The sequence below is a fragment of the Meleagris gallopavo genome, chromosome 4 (genome assembly GCF_000146605.3).
Source record: "Meleagris gallopavo isolate NT-WF06-2002-E0010 breed Aviagen turkey brand Nicholas breeding stock chromosome 4, Turkey_5.1, whole genome shotgun sequence".
Taxonomy (NCBI): Eukaryota; Metazoa; Chordata; class Aves; order Galliformes; family Phasianidae; genus Meleagris; species Meleagris gallopavo.
The window spans coordinates 32,284,744-32,305,054 of NC_015014.2; the positions used below are offsets into that span (position 1 = coordinate 32,284,744).

General features: G+C 39.4%; 1 protein-coding gene across 1 annotated transcript in view; it reads left to right on the top strand.

Annotated features, from left to right (window-relative positions):
* Nucleotides 1–20,003, top strand: part of ANKRD50 (ankyrin repeat domain 50) — a 40,894-nt gene extending 20,891 nt beyond the window's left edge. The window contains exons 2-4 of the mRNA XM_010709907.3: nucleotides 2,527–2,756; nucleotides 11,186–14,733; nucleotides 16,962–20,003. Of these exons, the coding sequence (XP_010708209.1) occupies nucleotides 2,527–2,756; nucleotides 11,186–14,730 (3,775 nt within the window). The 3' untranslated portion in view covers nucleotides 14,731–14,733; nucleotides 16,962–20,003. The remainder of the gene's footprint in view (nucleotides 1–2,526; nucleotides 2,757–11,185; nucleotides 14,734–16,961) is intronic.
* Nucleotides 20,004–20,311: the final 308 nt, after the last annotated feature.

Below are 20,311 nucleotides of genomic sequence, written 5' to 3' on the forward strand. Positions count from 1 at the left end.
ATCACCATTTACAGAAGTCCATTTGAGACATTTAGTCCATGTTGATTGATGTGATTTCCATATGCAAGAAAGATGTTATGGGAAAGTGGGAATTACTAGGTCATGTTATGGAGGTAAACATGATGGGAATTCTGGCCTCAAACTTGAACGTCTGAAAAATTTCCCTATTATGTTATCTGGCACTACTCTGAATTCAGAGATAGAAAAGTCTAGACAGAACTGAGGTTATCGAGTGGTTCCTAAGAGCACTTTCAGAGAAAGCTTTATCAGTGTTTTGTCAGTGGCACACTTTGAGTAATACAGGTGTAAGCTGGAAGAAGTCATCTTGCCTCATTGAATATATTCTTGTATGTGTATGTTTATATACATAGGGTTTTTTTTTCCCCAATTGAATGGAAGTTATGCTACCACTCAGAAGTGAAAGTATTGTGAAGTGGAAGGGATGCCAAGTGGAAAACTAAATCTGTTTTAAAAAGCTCCTGCAACCACTGCAGTTTTAGAGATATGGAAGAATGTGATTTAGTGCTTGCACTATTTTTTTAATACATTATTCTTTGGACATTTTCTTTCAACTCTGTTTGGAGGCAAGATGACCTTTTGGTTTGACCTACTGTGGCCAACTACTGCATACTGTAGAATAATTCAGCAGAATAATTTGGGACTCTTTCCCAGACGTACCTATTAGCTTCTCTTGGTATTTCCTACGGGTAAATACTAACATGCAAGAGCATTGTCAGATTCACCTAAGGTATTTCATAGGTGTTTTATGACAATCACTCAGATTTTAGGTGTGATTTTGCTTTCAGATATTATTTATTCACATCTCAAAGCAATGTAAATAGCTGAGGGTACAACACTGCATTCTGCTGGGGAAAGAGGTGGAAAATGATGCAATTTCAAGCTGCCTCCTTTCGTTGTGGGGTTGATACCACTTTGGAAAGTAATTTTAGCCTTATGGCTACACTCATTTCCTGCTATGTAAGTTAGAAGCTGCTTAACTTCCTAGCTTAGGGAGCAGAGATTCTTGCTGTGCTGCAAGCATCTTCTGAAAGAGGGACCAGCTTTGGGAAGTAACAAAGAATCCAAAATAGTCTTGCATTTCTGGAAATGTGAGGGGCCAGAGTTAAGTATTTATTTAAATGCAACTAATACTGAAAGCTTTCAGAACTCATCCTTTCTATTCCTTTGGGAAGATGTCACCACCTGCAATAGATTGCCCAGCTGGCTCTGCTAGATCCTGCTGTTATTGTCAACAGTGCGTCACTTTACATTTCCATTTTGCACTTTTCTCAGTCAGAAAACCAGAAAGCAACGTTGTACTGGTGGTGCTTGCAAATCATTTTTGACTCTGGGTGTGTTTTTCCATCAACAGGCAAGATTTGCCGTTGTTCTAATTTGCATGCTTGACAGGTAATAAGTCATTGGCCAAAGTGTACTGAAGATAAATTTGTTCAGTAAAACAAATGAAAGAAGATTATTGTGGCCTTAAGTCAAAAATACTTGTTACATCTGTGCTATCTGGACAGAAGCATAAAGACTGCAGAAAGAGGGAACTATCATGCACGTGTATGTATTTATACACTCAGAAAATGAATACATTTCACACCCTGCTTCATTTTCTGAGTCTTACTGCTATAAAGGCCAACATTACTTGTCAAATATATTTAAAGATCATAGAGTCATAGGATGGCCTGGGTTGAAAAGGACCACAATGTGATCACCTACTTTCAGTCCCCCTGCTACATGCAGGATCGCCAACCACTAGACCAGACTGCCCAGAGCCATATCCAGCCTGGCCTTGAATGCCTCCAGGAATGGGAGATGGGAGATGTACTCAGTGGAACTTAAGGGCCTAAGTGAAACTTGCCCACAAAACAGTAGTGTTGCATAGAAATACTAGAAGGCATGTGGCAGTTACGTATAAGCACAGAGTTAGATATCTTTTAATGAGTACTACTAAAAATGACAACAGTACGTGCAAATATGAGACAGAAACTCTGGTTATTAGCTGTGCCAATGCATTTATTCAGCTCCTTGTTCTAAGAATGCAAATAATTCTGGCAACTTTAATATAAATAAAAAGCCTCAGTTTGTTAATAAATTAATTTGCATTTTGTTTAAGTATGGTACAAGTGCAGAAATTAGATCTTTATAAAATTTGTTCACTCGGCATTAAACTTTTGAGCTCTGATACTTCAGATGTCTTTTTATTTGGTTTGGTATCATTACCAGCTTCTGATAAGCAATAATAACAGGTTTGGCAGAGAAAGAGATTGATGAACTTTTTACATTTTAGGCCAAGTAGATGTTGGCATACTAAACCACCATTTTTCGAAGTATTCTTATGAACATTGAACAATGTTATGTTGTTTTAAAGTACTGAAGTACTGTTAGAAACATTAAGTTCATTAAAATGTAATCTTGCCTAAGCAAAAATTGCATCATTATTCAAAAAATGCATGATTATTCAAGCATTTGATATATTGTTACATTTACAAGATTGATTTTGTTCCTCCTTCCTTGCAGGTGCATTCTGCTTCCTCTTCTGGGAATGAAGCCCCCTCAGCAGAGCCTCTTCCTGCTCGTAGACTCAGTTGATGAGGGCTGCAACATCTCTGAGGGTGAACAGACCTCTACAAGTCTATCTGGAACGATAGCAGAGCTGTTAGCTGGCCACTTTGAGTTCTTCCCTCCCTGGTTGCTCCTACTGTGTTCTGCCCGCAAGCAGAGTAAAGCTGTTACAAAAATGTTTACAGGTGAGTGCAAACCCCGGGAAGCATCATTAACTCTGTCTACAATGAGGAACTGGTATTTACAAAACCCTTGGTGATGGTTGAAAGCACTAATGAGTGCATAGTTCTAAAAAATGATAATGGCAAAAATGGTAATTCTAAAAACCTCACATTCCGGTTTACCTATCAAAAGCCTAAAGTGGCATTTAGAGGTAAATTATGTCTCTGCAATAGAGCTGTTGGTGGCTTTGAGTTCTCTTTTTTGCCTTGCTGCTTCTAAAAAGCTTTGAAACCATGTAGGTGATATGTAAGTACATAAGTATGTTGGCTGTATACGCCCATTCCTCACAACCTCAAAAGATTATTAAAATATTTCCCCTTATATTCAGAAAACAGTGAATAACCTTTGAAGGTGGAACTTGAGAGGGTAATACTGTCAATGTGGATTCTTAGTGTATACTTTTGGCAAAGGTTACTTGGTAAAGAATTCTTTACAACTTCTTCGTCCAATCTTTACAGTGTCATGAGAACATTTCTTCACTATAATCACTTTGTTTCTGAATGTTCTCTGAAATTTAATAAAGGCCAATATCTAGACTGGATTCCAGGCCTATGTGTAAAGCCTGCGTGCATTAAGGCAACGATTAGGACAAAAATGTGATTATAGAACATAGACCCATAGGCTTGCTCGTTTCCACCGTGGCAAAAGGTCAATGTGATAATTGCATTCTGGAATGTAGTCCTTTATTAATCAGCAGCAGACATGAACGTTGGTATTTAGGGTTATGTGAGAACTAAAGGAAGCTTTGGAGTAGTTTCATAAGGGCTCTTTTGGATGTTCGTATGGGAATAGTTTCGTCAGAGCTTGGCTGATTAGATAGGTTGTCACTGCCAAAAATACTGACAAAACTTTCTTCAGAGCAGCTTTATTTCCTTTCCACTGAATCATATAATGTTTCAGACTAGTCCTAAAAAATGGTTGTTGTCTTCTAAGTATGCTTCCAGATGGAATTCTTGACAGGAGAAATCAGCAGAATTAATGGTATGCCTTTAAAATAAATTTAATTTGAAAGAGTAAATTTCTCATTTACACAGTGAATGATTTGATGAATAGCATAAAGAGAGTTGGCTTGTGATGTTATTTTGCTATTTTTGCTGTGAGAAAAGGTGCAAAAAAAGAATTATTACCAAAGTAACTGAACTCAAAATGAGATTAAGTTTTAGGGCCTATTTGTAGTGTAGGTGTTTTGCTGTCTTGGTGGTGCTGGTTGGTTTTTTTTTGTTGTGGTTTTTTTTGTTTTTTTTTTTCTAAAAAGAGAGCAAACTGTGATATTACATCCCACAGTACGCTACTGGATGATTTTCCTCCTTACAGCCAATGCTCAAGTATGTGAAAAATATAGCGAAGATGTGAGGGGTATGATTGAAGCTTTTGTTAAATTCAAATATATTGGAACCTTGTGTTGTAAAACTTGAAAATAATATTGGTTTTCTTTTTTTAACCTGCGAAGGATAGGCTGTTGTTAACACTTCTTTTGGGGTACACTCTTCTTCCCCTTTGCACAATGTAGATGTTTACTTCTAGCCAAGCAAATTTGTTTTTAAAGTTATTTATTTGATGGGCATGCAGAATTCAAGATTGATGAGGAGCATTTTTTGCACTTGTGGCTGAAGAGATGACATGCACAGTAATCACAGAATCACAGAATTGTAGGGTTTGGAAGGGACCTCCAGAGATCATCGAGACCAACCCCCTCCCAAAGCAGGTTCCCTACACCAGGTCGCACAGGTAGGCGTCCAGGCGAGACTTGAATATCTCCAGAGAAGGAGACTCCACAACCTCCCTGGGCAGCCTGTTCCAGTGCTCCGTCACCCTCACCGTGAAGAAGTTCTTGCACACATTCGTGCGAAACTTCCTATGCTGCAGCTGATGTCCGTTTCCCCTCGTCCTGTCTCCACGTACCACTGAAAAGAGACTGGCCTCACCACTATGGCCGCCACACCTCAGATATTTATAAACCTGGATCAGGTCCCCTCTCAGTCGTCTTTTCTCAAGGCTAAACAGACCCAGTTCACTTAGCCTTTCTTCATAGGGGAGATGCTCCAGGCCCTTCACCATCTTTGTGGCCCTCCGCTGGACTCCTTCCAAGAGATCCCTGTCTTTTTTGTACTGGGGAGCCCAGAACTGGACACAGTACTCCAGATGAGACCTTACCAGGGCAGAGTAGAGGGGGAGGATCACCTCCGTCGTCCTGCTGGACACGCTCTTTTTAATGCACCCCAGAATGCCATTGGCCTTTTTGGCCACGAGGGCACACTGCTGGCTCATGGCCAACCTGTCGTCTACCAGGATGCCCAGGTCCCTCTCTGCAGAGCTCCTCTCCAGCAGCTCATCCCCCAGCCTGTATTGGTGCGTGCAGTAATAATACGCAATGCACTCTGGAACACCATTATACTGAATTTCTAATGCTTTCTAATTTCTCAGCAAATGGTTGCAAGCGTAACAGCGTAATCACTGCACATCTTCTTCGGATGTGTTTCTTCCATTTGGAACAAAGAAATCAGTTTCACGCTTAGTAAGATAGGCTGGAATACTTTTCGCATTACTTTAGGAAAACGAGTCCATCTGTAGGCTTTTGTGCTAGAAGTTTTAGAATTAGACGTGATGTATGTACTAGCCAGTATTTATTTAATAAGTCGTTTTTTATTGGCTTTCACTTAAAATTTTGATGTGTGAAATCTTCTTCCAGAAATGTGCTGAAATAAGAGCTAAACCCATTTGTCAGCATGTGGTGTAAGTGAATGGGAGCAGGATTGCTGCAGTAGTGTGGCCTTGACAATGTTCTTTTTTGGGTGTTGAATACAGACGAGTTCTGCAGGCATCTCTCCAGCCAAAAATAGTCATGGACATGGAAGAAAGAGCGCAGCCTTTCATCTTGCTGTCATCTTGCTGCTGCCAGCGGTGAATCCATCATCCCCACTCCCAGATACCAAGCAAAGGAAGAGATTTATTCTAGTCCTCTTCATTTCTTTCCTTTTGCTAGTGATTTATTTATGCAAGCTGAATAGATGTGCTTGCATCTGTTGCAGCCCCGTGTTCATGGATGTATTGAGAGTTTCTGTAATAGCACAGAGCACTACAAATTTTCTTCCTCTCATACCAGATTCTAAGTTTTCAATAATTAAAAATGAAATAGTTTTTGCCTCTTGTGGCTGCAAAGACAATCTCAAAAATATGAACCAAATGTAAATTGATGCCTGCATGAGTCTGCGGTCACCCTCCACAATGAGCAAAAGCCAGCCAGCTGGGGAGAAAAGGAAGAGAACAGATAACGCATGTCCTCCTGCCTCCTCTTGAATGCACTGTCACCAACTGTCACATCATGCCTGTTTACTTTTCTTACAGACATCTTTTTTAAAGTTTGCTATTCTTTTTCTTGTGTCCATGTTATCTCGATAGTCCTCTGCGACATCATCTGCTCGCGAGTGTGAACAGTCAGGCAGCTGCATTAAGCACGGTCTTCCCAACCTTCTTATTATTTGTAGAAGAAATTTTATTTATCTAAATATCTTCAGAAAACCTCTGTAAGTTGCATAGGCGTGCAACTTGTTTAGGTTTTATGTTTCAGCTAACTGGCAAATAGAAATGTTTCCAAAATGAGGTTAAATATTAAAAGTATATCAGTTATTCTTGCAAAACTAAATTCTAAATTCTTTTACTGAAGTTCTATCATAAAAGTTAAAGATTTTAGGCATTTTAAATTCTGGAAATTTTACTTGGGTAAGCTGGAATAAAAGGAGGTATTTCCTCATTTGATAGCATAAAGGCAAACAGAACTGCATATGTCCAAGTGCTCTATTCATTGGTCTGAAGAGGCATTTTAATAGTCACTTATTTGTTTTATGAATGTTGCTCAAAAGAAGAAATTGACTTTTGCATCTGGCTTGGTTATACCACTCAATTAAGCACGGCCATTCTTGATCAAAATAGTTCCTTTTCATACCTAAGACGTGTGCACCAGAGTCATGCAGCCCATGTGAATGGCACGTCTTAGGGAGCTGTAGTTAATATATAGATATATTAGATACTAGAAACTAGAATAAAAAGAATGAAAAATGGTCATGCAAGCATTCACTGTAGCATCAGGGCACCTTATAATTCATTCACCCACTTATCCACAGGCAGAAGCAGACCGTTTGTCCTTTTTCACTCTTGCTTTTGCCTGTTATTCAGCTCTAAGTGTGCAGATAATAAGATATTCATCCAGATTTACTCCGAATTAACAATCTTGAGAGCATCAGTCTTCCTGTGATGTTTTTAGTTTGCCAGCTCTGGTTGGAATAAATATAGAGGATTGTTCTTGTAGCCTTTCTTAAAATTAAATAATGAGCAAAAATGTGAAAACCTAAGAAAAATGTACTAAAATAACAAGTCAGTTTCTGCACCAGAAAAGTCAAGCTGCATGGTTAGTTGTATTGCTGAATCCTTAAATCACTTACCAAATTTTGAACTGCACCTTTCCTCTTCAACCTGCCCATTCCAGAGAATAAATAGCATGAGACTGCTTTAGTAGAGATTGCTTTAAAAAAAGAAAATCTTAAGTTTCACCATGCTTTAGAATTTATGTAGGCAGTTTCACATTACTTTAAAGTCTTTTTTGACAATAAAAGGTTATTTAGATACGTTTAAATATGTAGTTGTACATTTTACTTCAGTATTATTAAAGCTGTGAAATAATTTGTTGTTGTTGTGGCCATGACTCTACTTAAGATTTCCTTTCTTCTTACTCTTTGGATTACCAATTCAAGAATGTGATGCTAGGGATTTTCTTACTTCCTAGTAAAAGGTTGCATGCAAGTTTTCTATACAACAAAGTGGACCAATGACAGCAGCAGGATTCAGCTTCAAGACTGGTCCTATGTCTCTTAGTGTCTGTGATGGACATTATGATACAATTTGTAATGGATTGTACACTGCAAACGTGCTACAGACTAAGCATGCTGCTTCAGTTTTCAAGTGCTTTTTACTTTTCTGCATATGTTATTCTTTTTGAGTGGGTGTGCATAAATGGCCAATAAATACCTAACTTAATGTATGTTTAGATCACCAGTGTGAATCAATAATGTCAAAACGTTGCCATGTTCTTAATCATTTAGGTTATTTAAAAGTTATCAGTTTAGTTAAAATGAGGTATATTAAAGTATTTAAACCTTCAGGGTAATTAAATGTATTTAATTAAAGATACAGAAATTGAAAGAGATTTCTAATTATTTAGTGGAACCTGGTTGTTAATAGTTTATTTTTTATTGTTAAAGTTTGAAAAGGTTGATATAGTGCAAAAGTATTTATATAGCCTAGATACTTTTTTTCCCTTTAAATGACCACAGACCTTGCCAAGAAATACATTTGGAACTGATTTGTTTACAGAAGTGCCAGGAATGTAATAAATCAGGAAAATCCTTACTGGAGCACCCATTGGGTTGAAAGTGATGTGCTGGAAGAAAAATCTTAACAATGCAAAAGGCAGTGTCGTGGGACTGCATGTTCTGTCTGCTATGCTCCTGTTCTGCTGAGCTGAAGTAGTTCATGGGAATGCATTTGAAACAAATGAACTTTCTCTTAGTGTTTTGATGCTTCTTGTCCTTGAAAATAAATTATTGTAGTTGGGTGGGAAAGCAAGTTTGCATAATCTTTGTTTGGAAATGTAAAATGACTCATTTAGATAAAAGCTTCGGCCAAAAAAAAAAACCCACGGTTTTGTTTTGCTCCTTCACAAGGAGAATATTAGGTTTTTGTATTTTTAAAATATCTTCTATCTGTAAAACTTTTCTTTGGATTACTTATTGTACTATGGCATGGTACGGTGGTTTAATATAAAGCCTACTTCTGCTCAAAAGGCGCTTACAAAGGAAGTGTGTTAATCCCAGCCCTTAAGGAACATACTGTCCTTGGGACATGGAAGGCTGGGAGACGAGGGATGTGAGGAACAGTCATTAGCCATCCCTGAGCACTGGCTGATGTATCTGCGTTGCTGTCCAATGGATCTGTCAGAGGCTTTCTGGCATGGCTGATATGATATCGGCTGCTCTACAAATTGCAAAAGCAGCAGAGTTATTTAAAAAATAGAAGTAACTTAGGTGGATACGTATTGGATGGAAAGACATGGGCATTGGATGGCTGTGGGAGATGGGGCTCTGGTGTGAAGAGTCACCTAGGGCTAAATGCACTGGGAAGAACTTTGCAGAGCTCTGTGCCTGCTTTTCTTCAGCCATGTGACAGGTATAGATCTGACTATCAGGAATGCTTACTTCTCTCATATGAGAGAGGCTTAAGAAACTAGCAGGTGAGTGAATGACAGTGGCATTTGCTCTGAATTGAGTAAATCTGAGCTGTTCCCTGCACGCATGACATGGGCTAATCTAAGTGACGCTTGGTTGAGGACAGCCCTGTGCATAGGTATGGCTGTGAATGCATACATCAAGCATTGTTCTCTTTTTAACTTCACTGTTTGCTTTTCTGTCTTCTGAATGGTCATAGTCTGAGAGCTCAAAAAGAAGTCTTGGCATCTGCAAAATTGGAGGGCACCAGCTATCCTTACTCAGCAACGTCTCTTGGCTTATGTGTGTGAATTATGGGCTCTGCAGAATTGTGCACAGAATATTTTAATGAAATGCATAGTCAATCAGTGAATTATGCTGTGCTGTGGGTCAAGTTAGGACATTGCTCAAAGTTGTGGTGACAAATTGCAGTGGATAAAGGCAGTTCTGTATTTTGGAAAGCTAGAAAAAAAATGCACCTGTAGAACGGTGAAATCCTTCCAAATCTTATTTTCTGCCTTCTTGACACTAAATGCAAATATCTACAAGTAGAGAGTCTTACTGTTTTTTTAGCATGAAAAGTGACTGCGCCAAAAATATCCTGTCTGATGATTTTATTTTGAGAAGTATACTTTTAAGTGTTCTACTGATTTAGTTCTGTCAGAGTTGTCATGCTACCATAATTAATAAAGGAAGAAGATATATATATATTTTTTAGTAATATCACTCTAAATGGTTAGCAGAAGTTGTTGAATATCCTGTTCAGAGTCGCTGCTGAAGACATTTGGGAACGAAAAGCAAAGCTCAGTTATTGGAGCAAACTTCCAGACCGAGCAGTTTGATCCACAGAATGTTCAAATATAATAAAAACAGAGAACTGAAAATGACGTTCTTCAGGGTGCTACTTCCAATTATTTGTTCCATGAAGCTAAGGCCAAGATCGCATTGACTGGGCTGCCCTCTATGGTTTCTTTTCCTTCAGGATAATTTGGGGATTAGTAACTGCTTTGGTTTGCAAAGCTTTTTTGGACTAGATGAGCTGACTCTAAAGGAAATTTATGCAAACTGCTATGCTAGAGGAAGAGATGAGAGCTTGTCCTTGGAAAAGCGAGGAGCAATTCTGGCCTAAAATAGTTATAAACCTGGTCATTCCAGACACTGTGACTGCATCCTCTGCAGTTTTCCTCTAGCTTCCAAAAAAGCAGCACTCAAATAACGTAATGTTTCATTAAACATAGACAGTAGGTCTTCATCAGAGACCAATGTTTTAAATTAGATAGCTGTGTATACCATGGCACAGTAACATCATTCGTAAATAACATTCCTGCTTGGTCTCAAGAGCTTGTACTTTGTGAGCTGTGGGAGTGTGCAAATGTGTATGCAGGGAGGAGATGTACACAGCATACACAGATGAAATAATTTCCCTTTTTCCTCTTAAGAGTAAACAGGCTGAAAGAACAATGGGACTGTCTGAGTCTCAGAAAACCTGTTTCCTTATGCAGTGTGCCAGCTGTTAGAGAACTGGGCTGTTTATCTAAAAATCAGCCCTTATTTGAAAAAATATGTACTAGTCATTGCACGCAGATATATAGGTATTTTAAAGTAGTTTTGAGTGTCTCTCCTAGATCATAGGAGTTTTGAAAAGAAGCAAAGGTAATCTCGTTAAAGTGATTTATGTTCATTTCTTCATGAATGTGCACCACACGTGGATAATATCTTCTATAATTATATTAAGATAATGATTGTCTTAATCTCAGTAGCTGAAAATTATTTGGAATTTCACTGTTGACCACGTTGGATAAATGATTATTCCGTAATAATATAAGATTTACTAATCTTAAGTTGCAGTTTTGATTTTACTTTATTTTTAGTCTTACTTAGGTGTTTAGTATTATCCATGGCAGACACAAAGTGTCTGACTCAAAGTTTTTTTTTTTTAAATGTTCTTGTTTATTAATGTGTATTTCTCATTGTAGCAGATTATGATTAAAAAATAATAAATAAAAATGTTTTCTTTTGTATCAAAGTGTTATTAATAATGATTTACGTTCAGTATGTTTGCATCCAAAATATAAGTGAGTGTTTCCTACCTCATAATGTGTCTTTTTGCTAATGACTTTCTTCTCTTCCATTAGGTTTTAGAAAAATAAGTTTGGATGATCTGCGGAAGGCGTACATTGTGAAGGACGTGCAGCAATATATTCTGCATCGTTTGGATCAGGAGGAAGCGCTGAGACAACATCTGACAAAAGAAACTGCCGAAATGCTGAATCAGCTTCACATCAAAAGCAGCGGCTGCTTTTTGTATCTGGAACGTGTCCTAGATGGAGTCGTGGAGAATTTTATTATGTTACGAGAGATCCGTGACATTCCGGGAACATTGAATGGCCTATACCTTTGGCTCTGCCAGAGACTTTTTGTGAGAAAACAATTTGCAAAGGTGCAGCCTATTCTTAATGTGATTCTTGCAGCCTGTAGGCCGCTAACCACAACGGAACTGTATCATGCGGTGTGGACCAAAAACATGACATTGACTATGGAAGACTTTCAGCGCAAATTGGATGTCCTGTCCAAAGTTCTTATTGATGGACTTGGGAATACAAAAATATTGTTTCATTATAGTTTTGCTGAATGGTTGTTGGATGTGAAGCACTGCACGCAGAAATACCTGTGTAATGCAGCTGAGGGGCACAGAATGCTAGCCATGAGCTACACCTGCCGAGCAAAGGACTTAACACCATTGGAAGCTCAAGAATTTGCGTTGCATCTAATTAACTCCAATTTACAGTTAGAGACTTCTGAGCTGGCCTTGTGGATGATATGGAATGGCACACCTGTCAAAGAATCCCTGTCAACCTTAATTCCCAAAGAACAAGAAGTGTTACAGCTCCTAGTGAAAGCTGGTGCTCATGTCAACAGTGAGGATGACCGTACATCCTGCATTGTGAGGCAGGCTCTGGAAAGAGAGGACTCCATCCGCACCTTGCTAGACAATGGGGCATCAGTCAACCAGTGTGACTCAAACGGGAGAACACTCCTGGCCAACGCTGCCTACAGCGGCAACCTCGATGTAGTTAACTTGCTGGTTTCCAGGGGAGCAGATTTAGAGGTAGAAGACACTCATGGTCAAACAGCACTTACCTTAGCTGCACGGCAGGGGCACACCAAAGTGGTGAATTGCTTGATAGGGTGCGGGGCCAATGTAAATCACACGGATCATGATGGCTGGACAGCATTGAGATCTGCAGCATGGGGTGGGCACACTGAGGTAGTTTCTGCGCTCCTTTACGCTGGAGTCAAAGTGGACTGTGCAGATGCTGACAGCCGAACTGCATTGAGAGCAGCGGCCTGGGGAGGGCACGAAGATATTGTGCTGAATCTGCTTCAGCATGGGGCTGAAGTGAATAAGGCTGATAATGAAGGCAGAACAGCATTAATTGCAGCAGCATATATGGGGCACAAAGAGATAGTGGAGCACCTGCTGGACCATGGTGCAGAAGTGAACCACGAGGATGTGGATGGAAGGACGGCATTGTCAGTTGCTGCACTTTGTGTTCCAGCCAGCAAAGGGCATGCCTCGGTGGTCAGCCTTCTCATTGACCGAGGTGCTGAAGTTGACCACTGCGATAAGGATGGCATGACGCCGCTGCTAGTGGCTGCTTACGAAGGACATGTGGATGTTGTTGACCTGCTCCTGGAGGGAGGAGCAGATGTGGATCACACAGATAACAATGGTCGTACACCACTCCTGGCTGCAGCCTCCATGGGCCATGCCTCGGTTGTAAATACTCTCTTATTTTGGGGTGCAGCTGTTGATAGCATTGATAGTGAAGGGAGAACGGTTTTGAGCATAGCCTCTGCACAAGGCAACGTTGAAGTAGTACGGACTCTGCTGGACAGGGGGCTGGATGAAAATCACAGGGATGATGCAGGCTGGACACCTTTGCATATGGCAGCTTTTGAAGGTCACAGGTTGATATGTGAGGCTCTTATAGAACAAGGTGCTAGAACAAATGAGATTGATAACGATGGACGTATACCTTTCATATTAGCTGCACAAGAAGGTCACTATGATTGTGTGCAGATATTGCTGGAAAATAAATCCAACGTTGATCAGAGAGGCTATGATGGGAGAAACGCTCTCCGTGTTGCTGCTTTAGAAGGTCACAGAGAGATAGTTGAACTACTGCTCAGCCATGGAGCAGATGTAAACTATAAAGATGCTGATGGCCGGCCAACACTCTATATTTTAGCATTAGAAAACCAGCTTACAATGGCTGAGTATTTTTTAGAAAATGGTGCAAATGTAGAAGCTAGTGATGCTGAAGGAAGAACAGCGCTCCATGTTTCCTGCTGGCAGGGCCACTTGGAGATGGTACAGGTGCTGATAACATACCATGCTGATGTGAACGCTGCAGATAATGAGAAGAGGTCTGCTTTGCAGTCTGCTGCATGGCAAGGTCACGTGAAGGTAGTGCAGCTTCTCATTGAGCATGGAGCTCTGGTTGATCATACATGTAACCAAGGTGCTACTGGACTCTGCATCGCAGCCCAAGAAGGGCACATTGATGTTGTCCAGATATTACTTGAGCATGGTGCTGATCCAAATCATGCCGATCAGTTTGGGCGCACTGCAATGCGTGTTGCAGCTAAAAATGGGCACACTCAGATTATTAAATTACTGGAAAAATATGGTGCATCTACTCTGAATGGCTGCACTCCATCTCCTGTCCACACTATGGAGCAAAAACCCTTACAGTCGGTCTCTTCTAAAATGCAGTCCTTAACAATGAAGTCAAATAGTTCAGGGAGTACTGGTGGAGATATGCAGCCTAGCATGCGGGGCTTATCTAATGGACCTGCTCATGCCTTCAGTTCTCCTTCAGAGTCCCCCGATTCTACGGTTGACCGTCAGAAGTCATCTTTATCAAATAATTCCCTGAAAAGTTCCAAAAACTCTTCTCTCCGTACCACATCGTCAACAGCAACTGCTCAGACTGTGCCCATTGATAGTTTCCACAGCCTCTCCTTTACAGAACAAATACAGCAGCATTCCCTGCCACGCAGCAGAAGCAGGCAATCTATTGTTTCTCCTTCTTCCACAACCCACTCCCTAAGTCAAAATCATAATTCTCCAAGTAGTGAATTTGAATGGAGCCAAGTGAAACCTAGTTTGAAATCAACAAAAGCTAACAAGGGGGGGAAAACAGACAATTCCAGCAAGTCTGGGTCAGCTGGAAAAAAAATCAAACAAAATAGTTCCTCCCAACCAAAAGTGTTAGAGTATGAAATGACTCAGTTTGATAAACGAGTACCTGTTGCCAAATCTGGGACAAGCGTGCCACTGAAATCCATGCCACCAGAGCCTCAGTGCAAAATCTTGGTGCCGCCAGCTCAGCAAGAGGTCGGTCGATCTCAGCAGCAGTTCCTAATTCACCAACAGAGTGGAGAACAGAAGAAGAGGAATGGAATCATGACAAATCCGAATTATCATCTTCAAAGCAATCAGGTTTTTCTTGGTAGGGTTTCTGTCCCACGAACAGTGCAGGATCGAGGGCATCAGGAGGTGTTGGAAGGCTACCCTTCTGCAGAGACAGAACTCAGCCTTAAGCAAGCCTTAAAACTGCAGATTGAAGGTGGTGATCCAAGCTTCAACTACAAGAAAGAAACACCATTATAAAAGGTAATCAGTCCATTCACAAAGGAGTAAAACGTGTATTTCATCACATGCGTTTTAAATAAGCTGAAAATGCACTTCATTTTAGCTTAACATTGTAATTGTTTTCTTAATGAAAACCATGTTGAGTAACTGTTTTGTTGCAATTTAAAGCGTCAGCTTTGGAAGAATTGGTTCACGGCTATATTTTCTGTTCAATAGTGATTGCTCAAATCTTGCCCCACTGTTCTTGATATGCAACAGAAAAAAATACAAAGCTTCATGTAGCATAAATCTGGAATTTTCCAAGATAAGAATAGCTGGAGTCCTAATATGTGGTATTTTCAGGCATAGTCATTATTTCGTGTAGTTCCACCTATATTGAGTAACTATTCATATTTGTAAAGATGTTTTTCAGGAAGCTTATAAAGGTTCTCACAAGTTACAGGCATTAAAATTCTGTGAATTTGGATTTTGAATGGGAAATCTCAGATATATCTACAAATTTGCATAGTACTGTAAGGCTTTAAATTTGTATTTTTGTTACCGTAATCTCCTATGAAAGAGATGGCGTTCCTGATAGCAAAATGAGAGTCTCTGTTATTATCAATTTCCTCACCATTCTGTAGTATGGGCTGCAAATCAGCCTAGTTCACTTTGGTTTTTCACTCTCTTGTATTGAATTTTATGCTGAGAAAGAAGTGTTGTGTACCATTTTCAAACGTAAGTTGTCAGTAAGTCAGCAAAAACAGGGCTATTTTTCTGCCTAATCCTGATGAAGTTTGTTTATCTCAGCGTATTTGGATTATTAATAATTAATATGTACTATTTGAATTTCAAACGAGCAGCATCTTTGTGAAATGTATGCAGCTCTCTTTGCTTATTTCTGAAAACTAATTTTTTTGTTTGTATAAATACTGCCATTTTTCCAGATCAGTCTGCTGCTACTTAGAACCAGAATGTTCTTGGTAGCCAACTCAGTTCTGCTGTTGGTCATCAAAGGCTACATGTTTATAGGTCATTTGCAGATGGTGCAGAATCCACAGATGGAGATCTGGAGTTGTGGAAAAACGTATTGGCAGGTTTTTTGGTTTGGTTTGGCTTTTTTTCCCAAAAAAGTATCTGGTGAATAGAATTCACTTTAATGGAACTCATCTCTCTAGATGTACCAGTGGTCTCTTGTGAACTGCAGAGTGCTGGACTGTGAGGCTGGTATCTTGGTTAAATCAAAATATTTGAAACAATACCGTGTTTCAAAAAGGTATATACTGCAGCCTAACATGCATATGCTAGTGTTGTTTTCCAAAAGGTCATGGATGAACAGTGAAGGAAAAATAGCAAAGAGGCAGAACTACAGAAACAGAGAGAGGAGTAAGCGAGAAGAGACAGGCCCTGGATGTTAGGAAAAGTAAAAACAACTTCAGATTCTTGCAGTTCTACATCATGTCTAAACCAGCATTTAAATGTCATTTTTCCCCCTTCTACATACCTGCACCTGATAATCAGTGCAGGTGCTCATATGGACATATTGTTTATACTTCTGACCAAAGATGTATTGATTTGACCTGACTTGTCATCAAGATGTTAGTTTTGATGCATTTTTCCTCTCTAGATTTTAAAACAGAAAGCATGGGGAGTTTTTAACACTCTACATACAATTCTACAACTCAAGCTGGGCTTTTTTTTTTGTCAGTAGTAAACAGTACTTCTTTAGAAAGGCCAGTTTTCCTGTGTGAAGTACTTATTTCTGGAAGAAACAAGTGATGTGATGGATAACTGAATTATTCCTTTTGCTTTTTTTCTAATGATTTCACATAACTTTAAATCTAGAAGTGTAAAACAATTGTGTGCATTATGGATTGCTTGGTGCAGGCTGTAATTTACCTCCTCTTTTGCCCAGTCTTGAGCAAAAAGGCAGTTATTTCCTTGACCACAGTACATTAGTCACCTGCACAGAATCACATCAGCAATATTCTGCCAGAGCACCTTGAGGAACAGCTTTCCTTCCCCAGCTGCTGCTGCTTCTAAGCTGTATTCAGAAGCTTTCTTGCTGCAGGGACCTTGTTGCTGCTTTGGATGTCTGCAAGCACAGGAAATCCGTCATGTGATTTGAGTTAGTCAGGAAATGCTTTTCGTCATTGGTATGCTGTTGTGTGCTTTTAACTCTAATTAGAAGTTATACAGCTGTCTTGCTGACAGCACTGCATCTATTATGGAATATCTCAAAACTTGGTGTGTTTGTTTTTTACTTCTAGGTCAGTTTCATGATGCCGTGAACAGAAGCACTTCTGCTCCAAGTGATTTATCAGCGGGCTGGGATGGAAGCATACAGTTCTTGTTCAGTCCACCTAAAAACTCAAGAATGTGAATACTACAGTACAGTTACCTTAATTACTGTAACGTGCCTACATTTTCGGGCTGCCTTCCACCATATTACCCTCCGTGCTTCAAAAGTTTATTTTGTGTAGTTCATATTTAATACACAGAATGAGCACTTTTTTTTTAACTGCAGAAAGATACATGTGATATTTCCCTGACAACAGCTGAAAATAGTAAGAACGAGGAATTGTGATTTCCTCTTCCAGAATGCTTAGCAAAGGTGCATGTGCCAGAGTGAACTGTGTATGAGAAGGCCATGCTTTCTGTATTTATTTTCCTGTGGCTAAAGGAAAGAAATGCAAACGCTTTGTCACATTTGCATTGATGTAGTGTATGGTCAGTCTTTTCTGTGTGCTTCAAAAAGTTGTCTCAAGGAATACAAACCTTGTAGTGGGATTTTATAAATACTGTACTTGTATGTTCTGTCTATGTAATAGCCGGTCAGTGGTAGCAAAGGAGTTGGACTGCAGCCCTCTGCAGTATCCTTGGAATTTTCAAGAAACAAAATCCAGTGTCTGGTACTACAGCGCCAAATCTGGATGGCAGACTGTGACCACTGAAAGTGATAGGTGAATTTGTCTTGGACTCCTGGTCTTCAATAGCCTCAGTTATTGTTACAATAATGAGGCAACCGAATATGGGTATTTCTTAGGTGCTAAAGTAGAAGGTCTGATCCTGCTTTCCTGTATGTCTTTATACATTAGAAACAGCTCTTTATTTTTCCAAAGTAAAGGACTGCATTGAAAATGTCAATAAAACCAATGTGGAAAACACAGAAGCTTTGTTAGGCTGAAAGAATACACAATGAGAGTATAATGGAGAAAGAAAAACTTAAGAATACCGTTGTCTGTGGACTACAAAGATTACTGAGTTATCCCTGTCCTGGGACAGTAACTCTTTAAAGCACAAACTTGTATGAATGTGGTTACTGCTTCTGATGGATTAGGTAGAGACAGTGTTTCTCTGGACACAGAGCGTGGTTAATCAGCAGCATGGCTCGTCCCTCTACAGGTAATGGAGACCTGGTTCCCTGCTCTCACAGCTGAAAAGAATTACATATATAGGGGAGAGCAAAGTCAAGACAGTCGCTGTGAAAGCAAACACTTTGAATTTTTCCCTTGAATGTGTGTATCTTACTTGCACAGCTCTGAGTGATAGAATGAAACAATTGATTATTTTCTCCTAAATATGTAATCTATATTCTACTATTCACCTTGACACGGTCTTGCTCTTTAGAAAATAAGCCTATTTTTGTAAGTCAGTATTTCTTCTAAAGGCTTGAGATTCGTCTTTTTCATACTCTGATTCTGATCATTCCACAAAGAAGATGGTAGAAACCTGGCATTATTTTTTCATAGAGGATTGATTAGATGTGTGGCTATCGTTAAACTTTGCTCAGTGGCCCCTGGATGTATGTGTAGTGCATATTCTGAAGCACTAAAGGTCATTGTGTTTTGTTATCGTAATTAACAATAGTCAGAACATTTTCTGAAGTTAGTTTTTTGTGGGTTGTCTTTGTTGTTTTTGTTTTTTATATCTTGCACCTCCATTCTTATTCACTTGTTACTAAATGTAAAAAGACTCTTTTATAGTCAGGCATTCAGTGCATAGTAAGATTAAATGTTGAAAGTTGACAGACAGCAATATTGATTATTCTGTATGTTTCACGCATTAAATCTCTTGTCCCTGTGGGACAATTATAACATAAACATAACAAGAGTCTTGCAAAACAGCCTTAAGAGAGTTAGTGGCTCAGTAAAGGGAGAGTACCAAAATGTTCTCAACAATTGTTCTGAACCTCAAGTACAGTGCATCTGCAATGCTGTGCAAGAGTAAAACTTTTCTTGGTTGTTAGATGTATGTTTTGTTCTGTAGAAAGGGATCCCTGAATGCTGACATTTTTCTACTGACCTTGGCTATCATTGGGATTATATTTATTTAATTTTATTGTGTTATTAATTGCACCTTGTGGACAGAGGACATAAAAATGTGGTCAGTTTCACAAGGGACCACCATTTATAGATAGCCTGACGGTTTTTGTGTGAATAATATTTGAAACAGCTGTTGAAGAAATCCTGTATCCAAATCAGCAGAAAGCAGACCTCTTGAAAATGTTTTTAGAAAGAAAATAACAATTCTTACAGATTTTGAACATAGCTTTGGAACAGAGCATGAATTGCTTTAAAACATCTACTTTCTCAGAAGGTCTGTGTAATTCCACATTGCTGTTGTGAGTTTTTAATCTCATTGCTTGTGAGGTTTCTGCATCCAAAGGCAAGTCGCTATTCCCCCGTTATTCTCTCTGTTCTTCTGTGCTCCTTCACATCTGTACAGTCCGGCGGAGGTCAGTGGAGTTGCATAGCCGTGACTCAGCACGTTTTCTTCTGACAGTGTGACAGTCCTCCCAACCCCCCCAAGAAAACGAGTAAAACATGAATCCTCTTCATCATATTTCACTGCTCCCTCCAAGGTCATCTCCACAAAACATCTGAAACTCCTAGTAGTGGGAAAGCTAGGGAAAAGACTGTTTTGTGGACAGCGATGTCAATACTGTATGCATGTGGAAAAACTCTTCAAAAGAGAAATGCATTAGGAAGTATAGAGGCACAATGATGCATTTTTGTCCTCTCTGTGATCAGTATTGAAAACATTACCATTTATTTAAAAATAAAAAGGTATTTTCCCTCCTCAGTTACTCTGCTATGCAAACGTCTGTTATGCTTAATATTCCCCATCTGAACTCCTCAGTTAACTTGGTTTGCAGATAGACTTTTTCCTGGAGTGGGTTGTAAATAGCCTTTAATGTACATTGAATGAATTTCACATTGTAAAATTTTTATTTTATTCCTTGTATTATATTAAGTGAAAATCCCTGTGTATATGAAAGTGCATAATAAATATATTTGCTTTTCAGCAGACATCTAACTGTTTTACTTTTACTACCTCATTTCCTGGGATATCTCAAGAAAAGGCTATTAAACTTGATTAACATTTGTGTGGTACTTAGTACAACACAATGTATGCGTCAGTCTGTCTGGGGTAGCAAGACTCAGAGACCAAGATTAGTTTCTACAGCCCTGCTTATCACCCTACTGACCTTCCCTTTTCCCCATTAAAAGCAAGTCAACATTAGCAGCAGAGAATTCACTGCATGTTCTTTTGGTTAAAATGACAACATAGACCAGCTGTAGCAGGAGGGCCAATAAATTAACTATTTCATTTGTTC